Raw genomic sequence first — 15,815 nt, 5'->3', positions numbered from 1 at the left:
CACTTATGGAGAATAAAGATGCGCCATCCGAGGATAAACTTCTTTGTGTGGGCGCCGGAAAGATAATTTAGTGGGATGACAAAAGATTAATTCTATTCTCATTTACTTTTTACGCAACCCGGAAAAGGTGAAGGAAAGCGAAAGCTCACTCCTGTGATTTGTAATATCGTGACTTCTTATCTTATTTTAGTTTGTTCTTGGTCTTGGCAGTTTCAATTTAAAATGTCGGCATTACGTTAGCAAAAATTTAATCTTATAACGAATTGCATCATTATTCTCACAGGCGAAAGTGGTTTTCATTTTTCACAAATCCGGCAGTCAGCGATTCTAAGTCAAGGCGTAAAAATTATTACACTTGCATGAGTAAAAAACGGGAAAATTCAGTAATTTCGTTCGAAATTTCTGTCGGAAAAAGATTCCCGTTAGAAGATGAAAAGATCATTGGATAAGTCACATCCCGCCGTTTGTGGTATTTTAGTGATCACTTTTTTGAATTGAAAGCTGTAAATTTGATCTCATAAGTCCTAGTCACTCGCGAACTACATAAAGGTGCCTGAGTATTTCTTGTACGATGTTCTGTTTAAGGCACATTTTGGTCACGATATTCTGTTTAGACAGAATTTATTCGAACGTAATGCAGTTAAAGCAACCCATCGCATGTTTGTAACCCAATGTGCCCGATTAAAGCATTAAATGGAGCGCGTTTAAATTTATGGGACCACATCCGTCTATGGTACACATCTGTAATTCTCTTGTAGACGCTCCTTTGGATTTAGCGTCCTTCTTGGGGGCAGCGCTGTTTAATTTGGCGACATGTGTCTTTGGATTTATGTAGGGACGCGTTTATTAACTGTAGCTTTCTGTATCTCCTATGATATATCTGTTTTGTTGAGGACATGCCACGAATTTCTGATTAAGAGGGAATTTATGACCGCACACTTATAGTCTCAATCTATTTTTTATGCGACCTTTCTCGGCAGTTTTATAGTTTTCTTTTTGGGACCACGCATTGCAGTTGTTATTTTTTGCATTCTAATTTAGAGCTACCAACGACCTTGAGCCCGAAGCGCCATTTTCTGCTGTTCTTAAAGAAATTATGGTAGAAACAACCTAAAATTAATTTGGACGGAATAATGACGCTACCTCTTCACCATCTTTATTTTCTCACAGAGTATCGTTTTCCCCTTGTCGGATGCTTATACAAGAAGATAAAAATATGAAAATTATAAATATACACAGATATTTTCCTTTTATATTATATTTCATAAGAATAAAAATTTATTATTTAGTTGGCATCAAGATCATATTTCTGAACAAAAATAAAAAAATATATGAGGCAATTGATAGATTTATTTACTCCAAAAATGTATATACGTAAACATCAGTCAATTAAATGTCGAACATATCTTTCTGAGCTCCTCAATATAACCGGGTGTTATTTGTAACTCACCTTGATTTGATCAGCATTGTAATATGATTTGATTTTGTTATGAAAAACAAAAACCGAGATAAGAAGATGTTTTAAGTTTATTAAAAATTTCTTTAAATGGGTTCGTTCTCAAATCACCATGTTTATCGACCCAAAAGAGATGTAGTTACCTGTGCAACAAGACCTTAGATTATATTCTCTTCTGTAAATTTACAAACACGCTGTTATGTTTTTATGTAAAATTATTAAAATTTATTAAATAACGTCAAACATGTCGATTTAAACTTTTAAATAGTGGAATTACAAATGAATTTTTAAAGGCACATTCAACTCTAATTCCTTTTTATAAATCACGCAACATTTAGAAAGAAGAAAATGCACAAATGCCGTACGTGATTGAAAAAGTTTATGGTAAAGAAAAATATAACAATGAAATAACCAAAAACATTCTTATTACTTATAATTTAAAGAAACAATACGTTCAAAACTCTGACTGAAATATTTTTCATAAATCATTTTCAGGCGCATTTTTACAACTTGTTTAACATGTACTAATTAAATATTTGCGAAATGGTGCATCTAACGTTGGAAATTAGAAAAAAATCAATTTAGCACAATATTTAAATTTGTGCAAACATTAATTATTAGAATGCCTACCAATTACTTTAAGTAGTTTGATCCGATTTTCGCGTAACAAATCCAGTTTTTTCTATCCCGAAAACAGCTTGATAAATATTGCACGAGAACAACCGCAATAAGTTTCAGTGAGTTATTTCTCCGTTTCCAGGTCAGAAATTGCGTCCACTGGACTGACTATTTCGGCGCCTCAAGAAGCTGGTAAATGGTCTCTGTGGGCCTTAACTGTGTCTAGCAATGGGCTACGATTTTCTTCGTCCGTGAACGTCCAAGTTTTCAGACCTCTACAGGCGGAATTCCATTTACCTCCTAGTTTGAGAGTTCGGGAAACTTTGGAAGTCGACATTAAGATTGGAAATAACATAAACTCCTGTATGGACGTAAGTGGTTTCGAACATTTCTTACAATCTATTAGTAGTTAAGCTTTGACAACTTAATAGGAATCGATTGTTATGGCCTTAATAATATTAATTTACCTAATGCTCTGAAAGTGGATATTATTCATTCAGTTATTACTTAACTCAAAACTAGTTATAACAGTTTCACTAATTTTATTATAAGTTGATAATTTCATGCATGCTGCTAAATTTAACACAAGTTTTAACGTCCTCGGTAAGATATTTAATTTCCCAGACATAACTACAAATGAAAAGATGTAATCGAATTTCTGTGTAAGCGAATGGTTTTCGATTTTATTAATTAAAGCATCCTGTGAAGAGATGTATTGAACAGAACTTTTTCAAGCTATGAAAAGCTTCCAAATACATAGAGAACTTTCATTTTACGTGTAATGGATACGTTCCTTTTGTCTATTAGACCTTGGAAATCTCTAAGATCGTGTTACTTATTGAGGATTTCATTCTTACTTCCTTTTCCGTTTGTTCCGCCGTGTGACGCTATTTAGCTCACAACTTTTTTGTTATCACATAATTTAATAAATTTGTTTCATGTTCTTTTTTTCAGTTTACATTTTCTAATTATAACTGATAGTTTTAGACTTTTTCTATTTCATAACCAAACTTTCACAGGTAACCGCTCTCTTGGCTTTAAGCGAAGGTGCACAGTTTTTAAGTAACGGATTACTTTACGTTACCGAAAGACTTAGATTAGGACCACATGGTGCGACGTCTTTGGTAGTACGGCTTTTGGTAACGACGCCAGGTTTAAAAAATATGACAGGTAAGTTTGATGTTGTAAATGTTAGAAACGTCACACTTGCTATTCGAATAAAAAAAAACACGCTTTTGAGATACAACTTTAGTAAGATACTTTTATTCTCATGTATTGCTTATTGAACTGGTTTAAATACATTTTAATTCTAAATTGGTTCTAAAAAAAAAACAATATCTGCTGCTTCTTCGTGAACTAGATCTTCTTCTAGCTTTGCACGTTCTGAAGTTACAATAACAAGTTACTGATTTAGAACGAAATCAAGCCGTAATAAAAACATGTTAAAACTCGCATATCAATGTCATCAATACATATCCTAGGCGATTTGTGCCTCACAGAAATAATGTTGCATTAATTGTATGCCTTACATGTCGCCAACGATATGTACAATTTTTCTATACAAAAAAAATTCAAGCAAAAATGAGCCTTTGGATCATATTTATAACGACAGAAATTGCTAGAAAATGTAGATTTGACGCTAACCGCAATGAAAAAATATTGGCATCAGTTGGAACACAAGTTATTTATATCTCCGAGAATATGTGTGGGAGTCAACGTGTTAATAAATATCGTAGTCTCGTACATTTATATGCTGCAATCATTATGATAAGCAAAGAAATGATGCTTGAAAAATATAGATGACATAATTGTAAATGCCAACGATTATATGGTGATGTGAACCGCCCTATATTGTGCTATTCAGTCATTTTTGATGTTCGGACCGACAACGTTTTTGAAATTTCAGGGATCTCGGGCACCAGTTTTTTGCGTGGTTTGCTCTATTCCACCAGCCCAAATAACATAGATTGGGACCAGCCTCACACCTTTCTAACCCTTAAACGTTAAACCATATCCATAGGTATATCTCAATAAAAAATCTCTTTTCGCCACAGTCGAAGCTTCTGTGTAGTTTGAAATTCTTTCCGGAAATTTCAAGATCTTTTTTGTCTATACAGGGGTATTCTCTGTATTTGTGATGGTTGTCTGTCTAGCCGAATAAAATGTGATGTAGTAGTCTAAGAGCGTCCGGCGCGTCACCGAAACAACTTAGGTATGTTAAAAACCTGTAAACCCAAAAAGTGCTTGCGAGATATTCGATTTTCACATAGAAGATTAAGCCACCTTAAATACAAATCCCAATCGAGTCACTTAACGGAAGTAAAAACTCACTGAATCTGGTACTAAAGTTTGTTGAACCTAATTTCGATCAAATAGGCCAAGTTTCTTGTGTTGTAAACAGAAAATGGAAAATTTTGTCAGAAAAAATAACTTTCAATTTCTGTCCAAAACAAAATCTAGTCCTGTTAGACTCTGATAGCAACATCTAGTATGCCAACACTAAGGAAAGTAAGTTTGTTGTAAGAGAAGAAGACCATGGAAGGAGCCTGATTATTTCCGAACTGAAACTAGTTACGAGTGGTGACTGCTGCAGTAATCCAATTAGGAGCTTAAATTAGTTGGTGATGGAGGAAGCTGCAATGAGCTAATTGCGGAAAAGCACTTATGATAGTAAAACAAGCGGCGGTGATGAAACTAGTTGATGACTGTCAAAACACATGATCTCAGCAAGAAATCGGTATAAGATTGAACCGAATTATGCTAACAGCAAATTAAGTGGGAAGGTAGAGGGCGTCTTCTTGTAAGTGGGTTTTCACCATGAGTTAATCCATGATTAACGTTCTAATAAATAGATTAACACCTCTACTCACAGCAAGGAATTTTTACCTTCTCGAGGGAAGTGACACTTCTACTCGTAGAAGAAAGTTTTTATTGTACCTTCAAAGTTGATCACAGCGTCTCCTGGACAGGAAGCTCTTCCATGAACCAAAAATACGTGCAACTATGTAACTTTACATATTACAGAAAATGTTACCCTAGATCACATTCCCATTTTGGTTCCGCAGAAATCTATGCGGATCATCCAGAAGAACACTATCAATACGAGTCTTGAAAAATTATAAGTACACCACGTGATCCACACACCTTAAAAGAGACACGGCTTCGTTTAATCAAAACAACTGATTAACATTGACAGAATACAAAAACGAGGAGTACCTAAACCATAAAAGAATAGTAAGTGTGAAATGAAAAACCACTCTGAGAAAATTCTTACGTCTGGAGTTACCAGTTACCATTGACAATAATGTGTAACAGGTGAAATTCGATATAGAAATAATAATTTGGGATAAATAAAATTATCCACATTTCTAATTTATTTTGGGCTAATTGCCGTTTATCGGTATCTGGAAAATATTTATTTTCAATTTTCCGTGGGAATACCGAGCCATTAACAAAGGTCAGCCTAACATTTTTCAAGTTAACATCAAATATAAACCCCTTGCTAAATCAATATACGCAAAGGTCACATTTTGCCGCTAAATAATTTAACGGAGATTTTGATTTCAGATCATTATTTCATGTAGTTACATGTAGTCCTGTATCAACCATACCAAGAAGTAAAAAGTCCAGCTAAACAAGGAAACGACTTTTAAATGATTCAGTGTCAGTCAGTTGTTCATAATTGGATTTGCAATGGATAATTTCTAAAGACACGAACAAATCTAAAGTTCAATATGTACCTGTTTACTAATAGGTATTTGTCCTAATTCAAAGTGCCTACATATATGCGGAAACATTTTGATGTAAACACATTTCTATAATTGAGAACGAACTATAAATCTTATAATAATAACAACAATTAGCATTCCTGTCAAAACGTTCCTATGCAAAAACCGCTTCATCAACAATTACAAAATTTAGCACCCACACAAGAGATATAAAATAAATAGACAATAACTTTAAGTAAAATAACTTACGGTTTCTTTTTACTTTAATTGTAAAATTAAAGTAAACGCTGTTTTCTTTCAGTTGAAGTTAACGGTTACACCAGTCCTTCCTGTGAAGGTGTAGAGAAACCAGGGAACACATCTCTGGCAGGAGCTGTTCTTCGTTCAGCGACAATTAAAGTTTATCCCGAAGGAATTGTGCGAACAGACACGGAGAGTGCTTACTTTTGCGCGAACGGTAAGTCTCTTATGTTATTATGTTAATGAAGAATACTTACTTTACGTAACTGCGACACGATGGATAAAATCTAGTTACATTAAAAAAAAATTGCTTAAACATTTGACCCCGCGTGAAAGTCAAAGGTTTTGTCGAAAATATTATTTTGTAGACCAATTTCAATATTGTTGTATTAAATGCTAATTTACTTACTTTATATTAGTTTTAGAATTAATTGTTTAAACTTTGTTGTATCATTTTATCTTCACTAATAGTTATAATCAGTATGTAGACTAATTGCGGGATACTTACCTTAAACCATGAAAAATCACCATATAGAATGGTTTAAAATTTACGTACATCGCTACTCAAGAAAAAATATCTTTCAATAAATAAAAGGCTTCATGAACTTGTAAAAACATTAAAAAAATGTGTTGTGATGTGTTTCACGATATATGAGAACAAATTTTCTTTTGCTTTTCAAGTTTAAATAAAATCTAAAGGAGTTGTGATATGTGTATTTAATACGCACAACACAACTAAGGGTTTACACATTTCATATCCGTCCCTTTACCTAACAGTTCCTTTGCTTTATCATCCGCTTTAAACCGCCAATTTTTATTCAACGCCTTCATGCTTTCACTCGATTCTCTCATTCCTTTACATTCGTTCAACATGTGAGAGTTCTATTCAAGAATCGCTTCTTTTTGCTACTCAAGCATAAGTTAAGGAAGTATTGTAATCGAGCCTGGCTACTTTCATATTTTCTCGATGTGTCATGACAAGTGTACGAAAAAAAGGTGCCCGTTTCCGTCTGTCTGTCTGTTTGTCTATCACCGCACAGATTATTGTCAAATTTTATATGTATGTTAGAAACATCATGCTAACTGAAATTTGTCTGATAATACCATACCACCAGTGTAAAGATATCTTCTTAAATTTTTTTGTAGTAAGTAAGATTTAAATTTTATAAAATAAAATACTCCTGTACTTGTTAATGAATTTGTTTTCGGATTTTCCGCCAGGCATCCAAATTTTCGCAAAAAATTTAAATTGTGTTGCAACCTTTTCTACGAGTATCAGCGGTGTTGCTACAAGGTTAAAGTGACGTATTGCGTAATTGGATGTCGTATTTGCTTTCAAGATAGCCCTGCACTTCTAGTTTATGAATAGACATCCAGATTTTAGAAAAATTAATCAAAATTAAATAACAACTTTTTAGGATTTAACTTTGACATTGAAAAACCGAATGCTCTGAAATCTTGCAAACATGTTACGGTTGTTGTAAGCGTGATGAATCCGTAATCAAAATTTATCCGTTTACCCCTTCAAAAAAAATTAATGACATCATCTCCAAATTTTGATGAATAAATGCTATCTAAAATACACAAAATATTATAAAACTTGGGGTATATCAATGGATTGATAGTTTTTAATATTAGTTATACAAGGTGACGCAAAACAATTAATAAATTTAGGAAATTGATTTTTTTATCAAATTAAGAGCGGCTCACCCTATTTTCCCAAAAATGTGAGTATACATTCAACTTGATATACGTGTCCTTGATAAAATGTTGATGACATAATCACAAAATTTTGTTAGGGAAGAACTCACTTGAAAGATACGCATAAAAGACTCATTTACCTGTATTTTACAGTCCACACATATCTTTATTTTAATTTATAGGGTTTATCATGAAAAAATAAGTATAATTTTCAGAATTAAATTTTATGATTCATTTTTGTTCGACTGTACTTTAAAGGCGAGGGAAGTTCTGTCGAAATAACCTTCGACCATTTTTTTAATTTGCGCTCTCTTTTCTTCAATATTTGCAACTTTGTTGCGCTAAATTCTTTAACCTTGTTACAACTTTTGTCCCTTCAACATGCAGTGTTTATTAATACTTATTTTATATACTTACTTAATGGTTACAAGGGTTAGTCTTTACATTTTCACCTTTCTCAGTTACTTTCACGACTCGTCTTCCTCTTCTTGTAGGTGTTGAAGTAAGAAACCAAAAACAAACTGTACTCTTTTTACACAATTGATGAATTCATTTTTATCATTAGTAAGCCTTAACAAGAAGTTAATTTTCTTAATTGAAACATTCTGACCTTTTACAGAGAGCTACCTTACGAACTCTCTCATAAAAATGTAGATATTAATGACCATTCTAAGATAATGGCAACAAATTTTGTTCCTTTTTACTTTCCGAGCGTGGTTCTAATGAGGTCAATTTAGCAAATAGTCTTCAACCAAAATAGAGTTTTTTATCATTTTTGGCAGAAGAAAGGGTATTCTATCAAAAATCGTTTTTAACTATTATTTGTTTTAACATATTAAATAGATTTTTAACGTATAACTTCTGGAAGACTATACTTCCAAGTGATCTTCTTTTCAAAACCTGAAACACATTATGCTTCCACACAGTACTGCCTCGTTTCCATAGTTGAGTTGGTAATTTATCTGCATTTGAGACTTTTCATTTAATAAAGTTCTTTAACCCTTCGGGAACCTTGCATTGCAATTTTCATTCATTTGCAGAAAACTTGGTAATTTCCACAGCCGACAAATATAAATATGAATGGGTAGCGGCCCCACGCAATCACGAGGGTATAGTTTTGGAGCTGAAAGCAGGAGTATCTAAGCGAATCGGTCCAATTCACATCGCTCTCGCTGAAAGCCGTTCCCCTTCTGATAAGATGTATCGCTTAACCATTGGCGATGTGAACAACATGATTACATGGATAGGCCGCGGAAAACATGGTGAGATTTATATCCCGATCTTCTAAGAAAATTGATTTCGGATTATGTCCATCCTGTACAGATTATTAAATAACAATGCCCCACTTTAGGCTACGGAGTTCAATTAACAAGAGTGGAAACGCCAGGAATCTTATCCGAGGATGAATGGTGCACATTCTGGATCACGTGGGAGAAGAACACTATAGCCTTCGGAAACGGGTCGATTCCCCACAACAATACTTTACTCAAGTGGAGGATGGACAAGAAGATTAAAATACAACAAGTGGGCTTTGCGTCGTCTTGGGGAAGCTCCGCAGAATTCAGGTGAACCTTTTAGCTTTTTGTCCGCTTGTGCCAAGACTAAGCTCGAAATTGCTGCTTCGCTTTGTTGTCGGGAAAACTAACTTAAATAAAATAAAACAATTTGTTTCGTTTTAGAACGTTTCAACAAAAACACTCGCACACAAGTAACACCATTACATTTTCGGTTAGCGAAATGTCAGTTGTTAACTAAGTAGAAAGCAAAAATGTCATCCCTAATTTAATATTATATTTCTGTTGATAAAGAGCAATTTCTAGATGGTTTTAGTACAACGTCAAGTCAAAACTGACGCAGACCCCTCGAGGCGCTGTTCTTTAACAAAAAGATTATTTCACAATTTTAGCTTTAAATATGCAACACTACCAATTTTAGATGAAAAGAACAAAATACCAACACATCTTGCTATTATTACTTTACGTATACATCACTAGAACAAGTTATTATATATTCCTTTTGTACTTGCATTCGACAAGAATAAACATCTTCCGTACACTCACTCGATGTCTGGATACTAATTCAAACAAAATATCCAACGACACTGAAAATTGCAATACATTGTCGACGCGTTTCAACTATATTATAAAAATTTCACTTAGATGTGCAATACTACCAGAGAAGTTTACTAAAAAATGTTTGTTTATTTTTTTTTTAAACATGACACTCATTTTTTAATATTATCCAATTAACTTAAGTACAGCTGGCATTTTTTTAAAGATCCACCAAAACTGCATTTTACAGAAAAATTATAAGTAAGTATCAGAAATAACACTGTAAAAAAATTCATGGTTCAGAATATCACACAGTAACGAAAAAAAAAATTGTGGACTTGTATTACTTGACATTAAATCTTTCGACCGTTAAAAGAAATGTAGTCTATTTATTTTAGTATTTTTCTTACGATTCTTTCAAAAACTTTTTTGTAAACAAATGGAAACAATTAATTATCAATAATAATAATATAATACTGATATTACAAGCAAAATTATTCTGAAAACTTTATTATGCTTTACATGCATTATTCAGAATATGTTATAGTTGTGTTTGTAAAAGGAATGAAGATATATTAGTATAATTTTTTTTAATTGATATAATAGTTTTAATTTTAAAGATATTAAATGTAATATACTTACTATTCACTAGTAGCTAATCATTCGCGCAGGGTGCTCCATTAAAAGGTATTTAACCCAAAGACATATGAACATTTCAAAAACTAATCCCCTTGTAGAGCTTCTTAGAGAATAAGGAATTGAGAAACTTGGAACGTAGTATTAGCAAGATCGATGTAACTATTTAGAAGAATGTCAGGCGTTCAAAGTTCACCACATCATCAATCTAGTAAAGTTGGGGACCCAGACATGAGATGAATTGTTATGGACAACCTATAAATAATTGGTTTCATATTTCGTAGAAAATAAATCATTACTATTAAATCCATCAATCAGTTTAATTGTTATCTATTTCTGGGTAACTTTAGACTTTTTGATCATTAATCTACCATGCTGTAATGCCTTCGAAAGAATTCTGGTTTAATTTTACACCTCATTTGGTGAATGCTTTATTTGATAGATTTCTGGGAGGTAGGTGATTTTCTTTGGCTTGATAGAATTCAGTGTGTGTAACTAAATGCTTAAATTCGCAAGTCGATTTATAAGGTAGGTTTTTCCACATAAAAATCGCCCTTATGTTAAAATATTTAGTTACAATAAAGCCAAACACTAATTTATAATTAACTTTACACTACTTCATTTCCTAACTTACGTGTACGATGAAATATAATACGTTGTAACCTTGAGTTCTGTTTTTTAACATCATAATGTCAATTCGTGTAAAATTTTTGATGCAAATGAGTAGTTATGCAAACAATATACAGGTGCCCAGATAAAACTCCACAACCGTATGTACATACTAAGGTAAATTCGAAATATCCTAGATGCTGGTAATTAATATGAGAATAAAGATAATCTAGTAGATGTCAGTATGACCCAAACCTGATTTAAATATTAAGATTCAGGATTAAACTTTAACTTCTAAAATTAGTATCCATAACAAATCGTTCACGACTGATATACGACTTCTTCGCAAGTTCAATGATATGAATCAATTCGGCTCAACTTGACAACATCGCCCCAAACTCTCGTATGAATTGCATTGCCCATGAGATTTGCCTTTTTTTTGTTTGAAATTGTTCCTTTGTGACGTGAATAATAAATACAAATTCCATAAAATGTTGAAAGAAGATAAAAGGATGTAAATTACACGTCATGTAAAAGAAACTGCCAACTCCTTACATTGTTTCAATCAATTGGCCAGAAGAAAAACTGACACTTTCTCAGTCCTTCACTGCTTATTGACTTTTTACAATTTTGGCATAATAATGATGGTTCTGAAGGATGTCATTGACAATCTCTACGTATATGACACCAGTTAAGCTTAAAAGGGAATTTACTACTATGAAAAAAAAACAATACTTACATCCAAATAGTTTTAAAAATTGCAATTGATGAAGTTAAAAATTAGAATTCAGTTTGTTTTTTTAGAAAATACAATTAAAAATAATTCTTTTTCAATTTTCTTAATCATGTTTTAAACATCAAGAAAAAACTGTGACAGGAATGTTTTAAATCGTTTTAGACTTAGGGGGTTATTTCAAGTTGGATTTGGGAAATCGCAAGTGCCGTTACTATGGTAATTGCGATGACAGTTGCTGCAATACGCGATTTGATTCGTTGTCACCACTGCTGTCATCGCATTTTCCATTGCAACGGTGACTTGCGAAATCGTAAATCCAACTTGAAATTGGTCCGTTATGGGGTAATTTCAACTTGGATTTGCGAAATCGCAAGTGCCGTTGCTATGGTAATTTCGATGACAGTTGTTGCGATTCGGGATTTGATTCGTCCTCACGACTGCTGTCATCGCATCTTCCGTGACAACAGGGACTTACGAAATCGTAAATCCAACTTGAAATTGGCCCGCTACTCTTTTAAACAAACGTAATATGAAGTACCTGGAGCAACTAAAATGAATAATTATATTTGTTTGTCATAATTTTCAGACCTATACTTTTTATATTGAATATATACAATTTCGCATTATGGATAAATCGAGTGTTGACAACAAAGTTATTTCTGGTCCAGTACCTAACAGTTTCATAGTAGTAATAACAATATTTAAACAGAAATTTCTGCTTCTCTAGAAAGACATAATTTTTTTCTTTTTGCTTTCGTTGCAGAATATGGAATTTCAATGAGGAAGCCGGCTTTTCGCAAGTTCTCCATTTGGACACGCCAAAATCGGTCGTTCCAGGTTCGGAATGGGGAAAGTTGCTCGTAGCGGGAGGTTTAGCTCTGCCGGCCATAAACAAGAAAATCGAAGGTGGCGGACTTTCCGGTGCTTTGGCTGCTTTAACTCCGCTTTTAACTTTGCAACATCTCGGCAAGAAAGCCAACAAGACCGAACGCCTGCAAGCTTTGCAGAGTTTACCTGGTAATGTAAGTATCCTCTTAATCTTATCTTGGACCATCCAACAAGTTCAACCAGAACTTAGGGCGAGAACTAGGTTGCTTGCTTGCTCATATAATTAGGCTAACGCGCCGGGAATATAAATTTCACTCTGATGATTAATAGGTGTGGGAATTATGCTTGAGGGAGTCAAGTTTCAAGTGAGGTAATTAATTTTTGTATTTAAAAGACATAAAACACGAAGTTTTAACTTTATTTCATTTAGTGATAAACAATGGATGTGTGCCATGATCAACAATGTCTATAGCATCGTTATTAATATTTTTATAAAATAGAGCAGAAGCAACCAAAGAATATCGTTGAATCAAGCTGAAAATAATGTTGATGCCAGTCACTAAAATATTACCAGAAATGCTTAAATTAAATCAGACTGCTTTAGTTGAGCAATATTTTCCATAGACATACACAGAATATGTAAAAACGAAACATAAAATCGATTAAGTATATAACGTCGTCAACCGCATAATCGATTATTAATAAATCGAGTTTTAAGAAAATAGAATATTCTGATTGGCTTAAAAACTTATGAATTATATACTCTTTAAAATCTGATTAATTTTCAACAATATGAAATGTTACGTGTGAGTTCTACCTCTGAGATAATGTTCGGAATTTTCAGTTTTATTTAAAAATGTAACAAACAATAAATGGATTTTCTTTCTCAATATACAACTATCCGTTAGAGGGTCGGATAGTACTTCAAAGAAATTTCTAATAAATTATTTCATAGAATTCTCCGCCGCAATTAAATTGTCGGTTTGGATGTAGGACAAAACAAAAGAAGCAAATATTGTGAAAGTGTGACCAAATTACAATCATATTTCTTGCAATGTATTTTAGACGAAAGTTTCAATCCGATATCCTATTCCAAAAACCGTAGCAAAATTTCGTTAAATCTTTTTTACATACTAATAATTATACATTGTCATTGTATACCAGAAAAATGTTTTTACACTGGTATAACGCATACAACCCGCGTCGTATTAAAGGTACATTGCTTTAGAAATAACACACAAACATAACACATGAGCTCTGTTTGAATGAACTGTCAACAAATTTGTTTTGAGCATCGATGCAGTTAAGAAAATTAGATCCGCTACCTCAGCTGTAACCTGTTAGTGCTAGAACTGGATGTCTGAAAAGCTGCACGACTTTTCACTGCGTTTTTAACCTTATCCCAGAAGTGCTCAATGAAATTTAAATCAGGACTGTTAGCTGGCCAGTTTATATAGAGAATATCTACAGCATTCAGGTAATCCACAGCAATTGTCGCTATGTGACAACAGGCATTATCTTAATGAACAGAAAATGGGAAACCCCAAAGGAGCAAATAGCATAACATATTCTTCTATGATATTTTCTATTAAAAGATAATGAATGGTATGATTATTGTCGAAAATATTTTCGAGTGAAATCAGCTACGATTTTTTTTATATCATTGTAGGATGATTCTGAAGTGAAGTTGACGCTGAAATTTTGAAATTGAATATTTTTTGTCATCTTCTGCTAAATTACCCCCATAGAGTTGATAAATAATTTGTTGTTGTTTAGGCCACGAAGACATTTTGTTAATTTCAATTGGACAGTTCCTATACCAACAGGAGTTTTCCCAATTCGGATTCTCACTCAGGCAGAAACGATCGGAAGTTGCCTTCTGAGTCCACTTTTCCAGGATTTTGAAATTCAAGCGAACTGGGCAATTGTCCTTATTTACATTCTTCATTAATCACTTGCTTAATGCATAGCGTTTGCTACCTCCTTCAAAAAAAATTATATTATCACGCCCCGTAAAATCACCACAGTTACCTTTTTCGACTTTGAAATAGTATATCACTACGTATGGTGCATCATTCCATCTCCAAGCAAGTTGTTTTGATGCTATAATATAAAGCTTTTTTGTAAGCCTACAGGGGTATTTTCGTCAGAAAGTCTCTTTACCTTGGTATGTTCTCCTAATGTAAACGCTGCATCACTAATTTTATGCGTCTCAGGTCTTTTTTGAAGATTTTTCACCTTTTGGCACCCCTTGTTTTTCTAGCTTCTAAGAATTCACCGTCTTCAAAGGGGGTAAACTACTTCTTACTACTTTACGCTGCTTTCAATAATGTTACCAATTTCCCTTTTGTTTACCGTCCCCCGACGTTTAGAACTCATAATTCTGTTCGAATTTCAAATTTAAAAAAACTTGATTTACTTATCGTATTTTTTGTAACAACAAACCCCATCTAACCACAATAAAATACTGCAACTATGAAAAAGTGTATCTAGGGAACTAGCATCTTCAGTTGGATGAAATCGTGTCACGTGATACATAAATTATGTTCTCTAAGTAATAATTTGCATTTTAACAGTTGCGACCTCAGTTTGGAGAAGGCTGCTTTTGAATCTCCAATTTCTGACGAACGATTGCCAACCGAAAAGCTCGAATAACAAACCTTTCTCATTTCTTCTTCTCTTTAAGGGTACTAAAACTGTAGACGTGCAAGATATATATATATAACTACCAATGCTCTCGTGGTAGCAAAATTTTTCCTTTTTTTTGTATTTTTATTACTTAATGCAGTGAAAATAATTTGCACCACAATGGAGATGCATTATTTAAATCGTTAGTACATATTTTGCGTGAAACTTCCTTGGATTAATTTTCTTTGACTAACGTATTGAAATATAACTATAATGGAAACGTACATAGGAACATTCAAGTGTGTATTTCTATAATAACGCCTAATTATTTGACGCTTTTGTTTTTGTTACTTTTGACTGTGTTTTGTAGAGTTTGAAAAAATTACAGCAAAAACAAATACTACAAGTACAATTTTGTTATCGAAACTCTAATACCACAACAAAAAATATTTTTCTTGTTTGCTATAACTTCCTTAAATTGCAAATCTACGTTATTTAAACACTACAAACACACAGAAATAAAACAATTTTCAAAAGCAAAAACTAATAACGAATTTTTAGTAATTATCTTAGGATCCTGTATA

General features: G+C 33.1%; 1 protein-coding gene across 2 annotated transcripts in view; it reads left to right on the top strand.

Moving 5' to 3' along the window:
- Positions 1 to 15,815, top strand: part of LOC135129199 (C3 and PZP-like alpha-2-macroglobulin domain-containing protein 8) — a 331,377-nt gene that overhangs the window by 305,699 nt on the left and 9,863 nt on the right. For both annotated transcript variants that reach the window (XM_064056315.1, XM_064056316.1), the window contains 6 exons: positions 2,217 to 2,445; positions 3,094 to 3,244; positions 6,104 to 6,259; positions 8,784 to 9,005; positions 9,095 to 9,308; positions 12,539 to 12,797. In XM_064056315.1, the coding sequence (XP_063912385.1) occupies positions 2,217 to 2,445; positions 3,094 to 3,244; positions 6,104 to 6,259; positions 8,784 to 9,005; positions 9,095 to 9,308; positions 12,539 to 12,797 (1,231 nt within the window). The remainder of the gene's footprint in view (positions 1 to 2,216; positions 2,446 to 3,093; positions 3,245 to 6,103; positions 6,260 to 8,783; positions 9,006 to 9,094; positions 9,309 to 12,538; positions 12,798 to 15,815) is intronic.

This window comes from Zophobas morio, unplaced genomic scaffold, assembly GCF_036711695.1.
Source record: "Zophobas morio isolate AGI-343-1 ecotype UQ-CSIRO unplaced genomic scaffold, CSIRO_AGI_Zmor_V1 ptg000014l, whole genome shotgun sequence".
Lineage (NCBI taxonomy): Eukaryota > Metazoa > Arthropoda > Insecta > Coleoptera > Tenebrionidae > Zophobas > Zophobas morio.
This window is presented reverse-complemented; position numbering and strand designations above follow the sequence as displayed.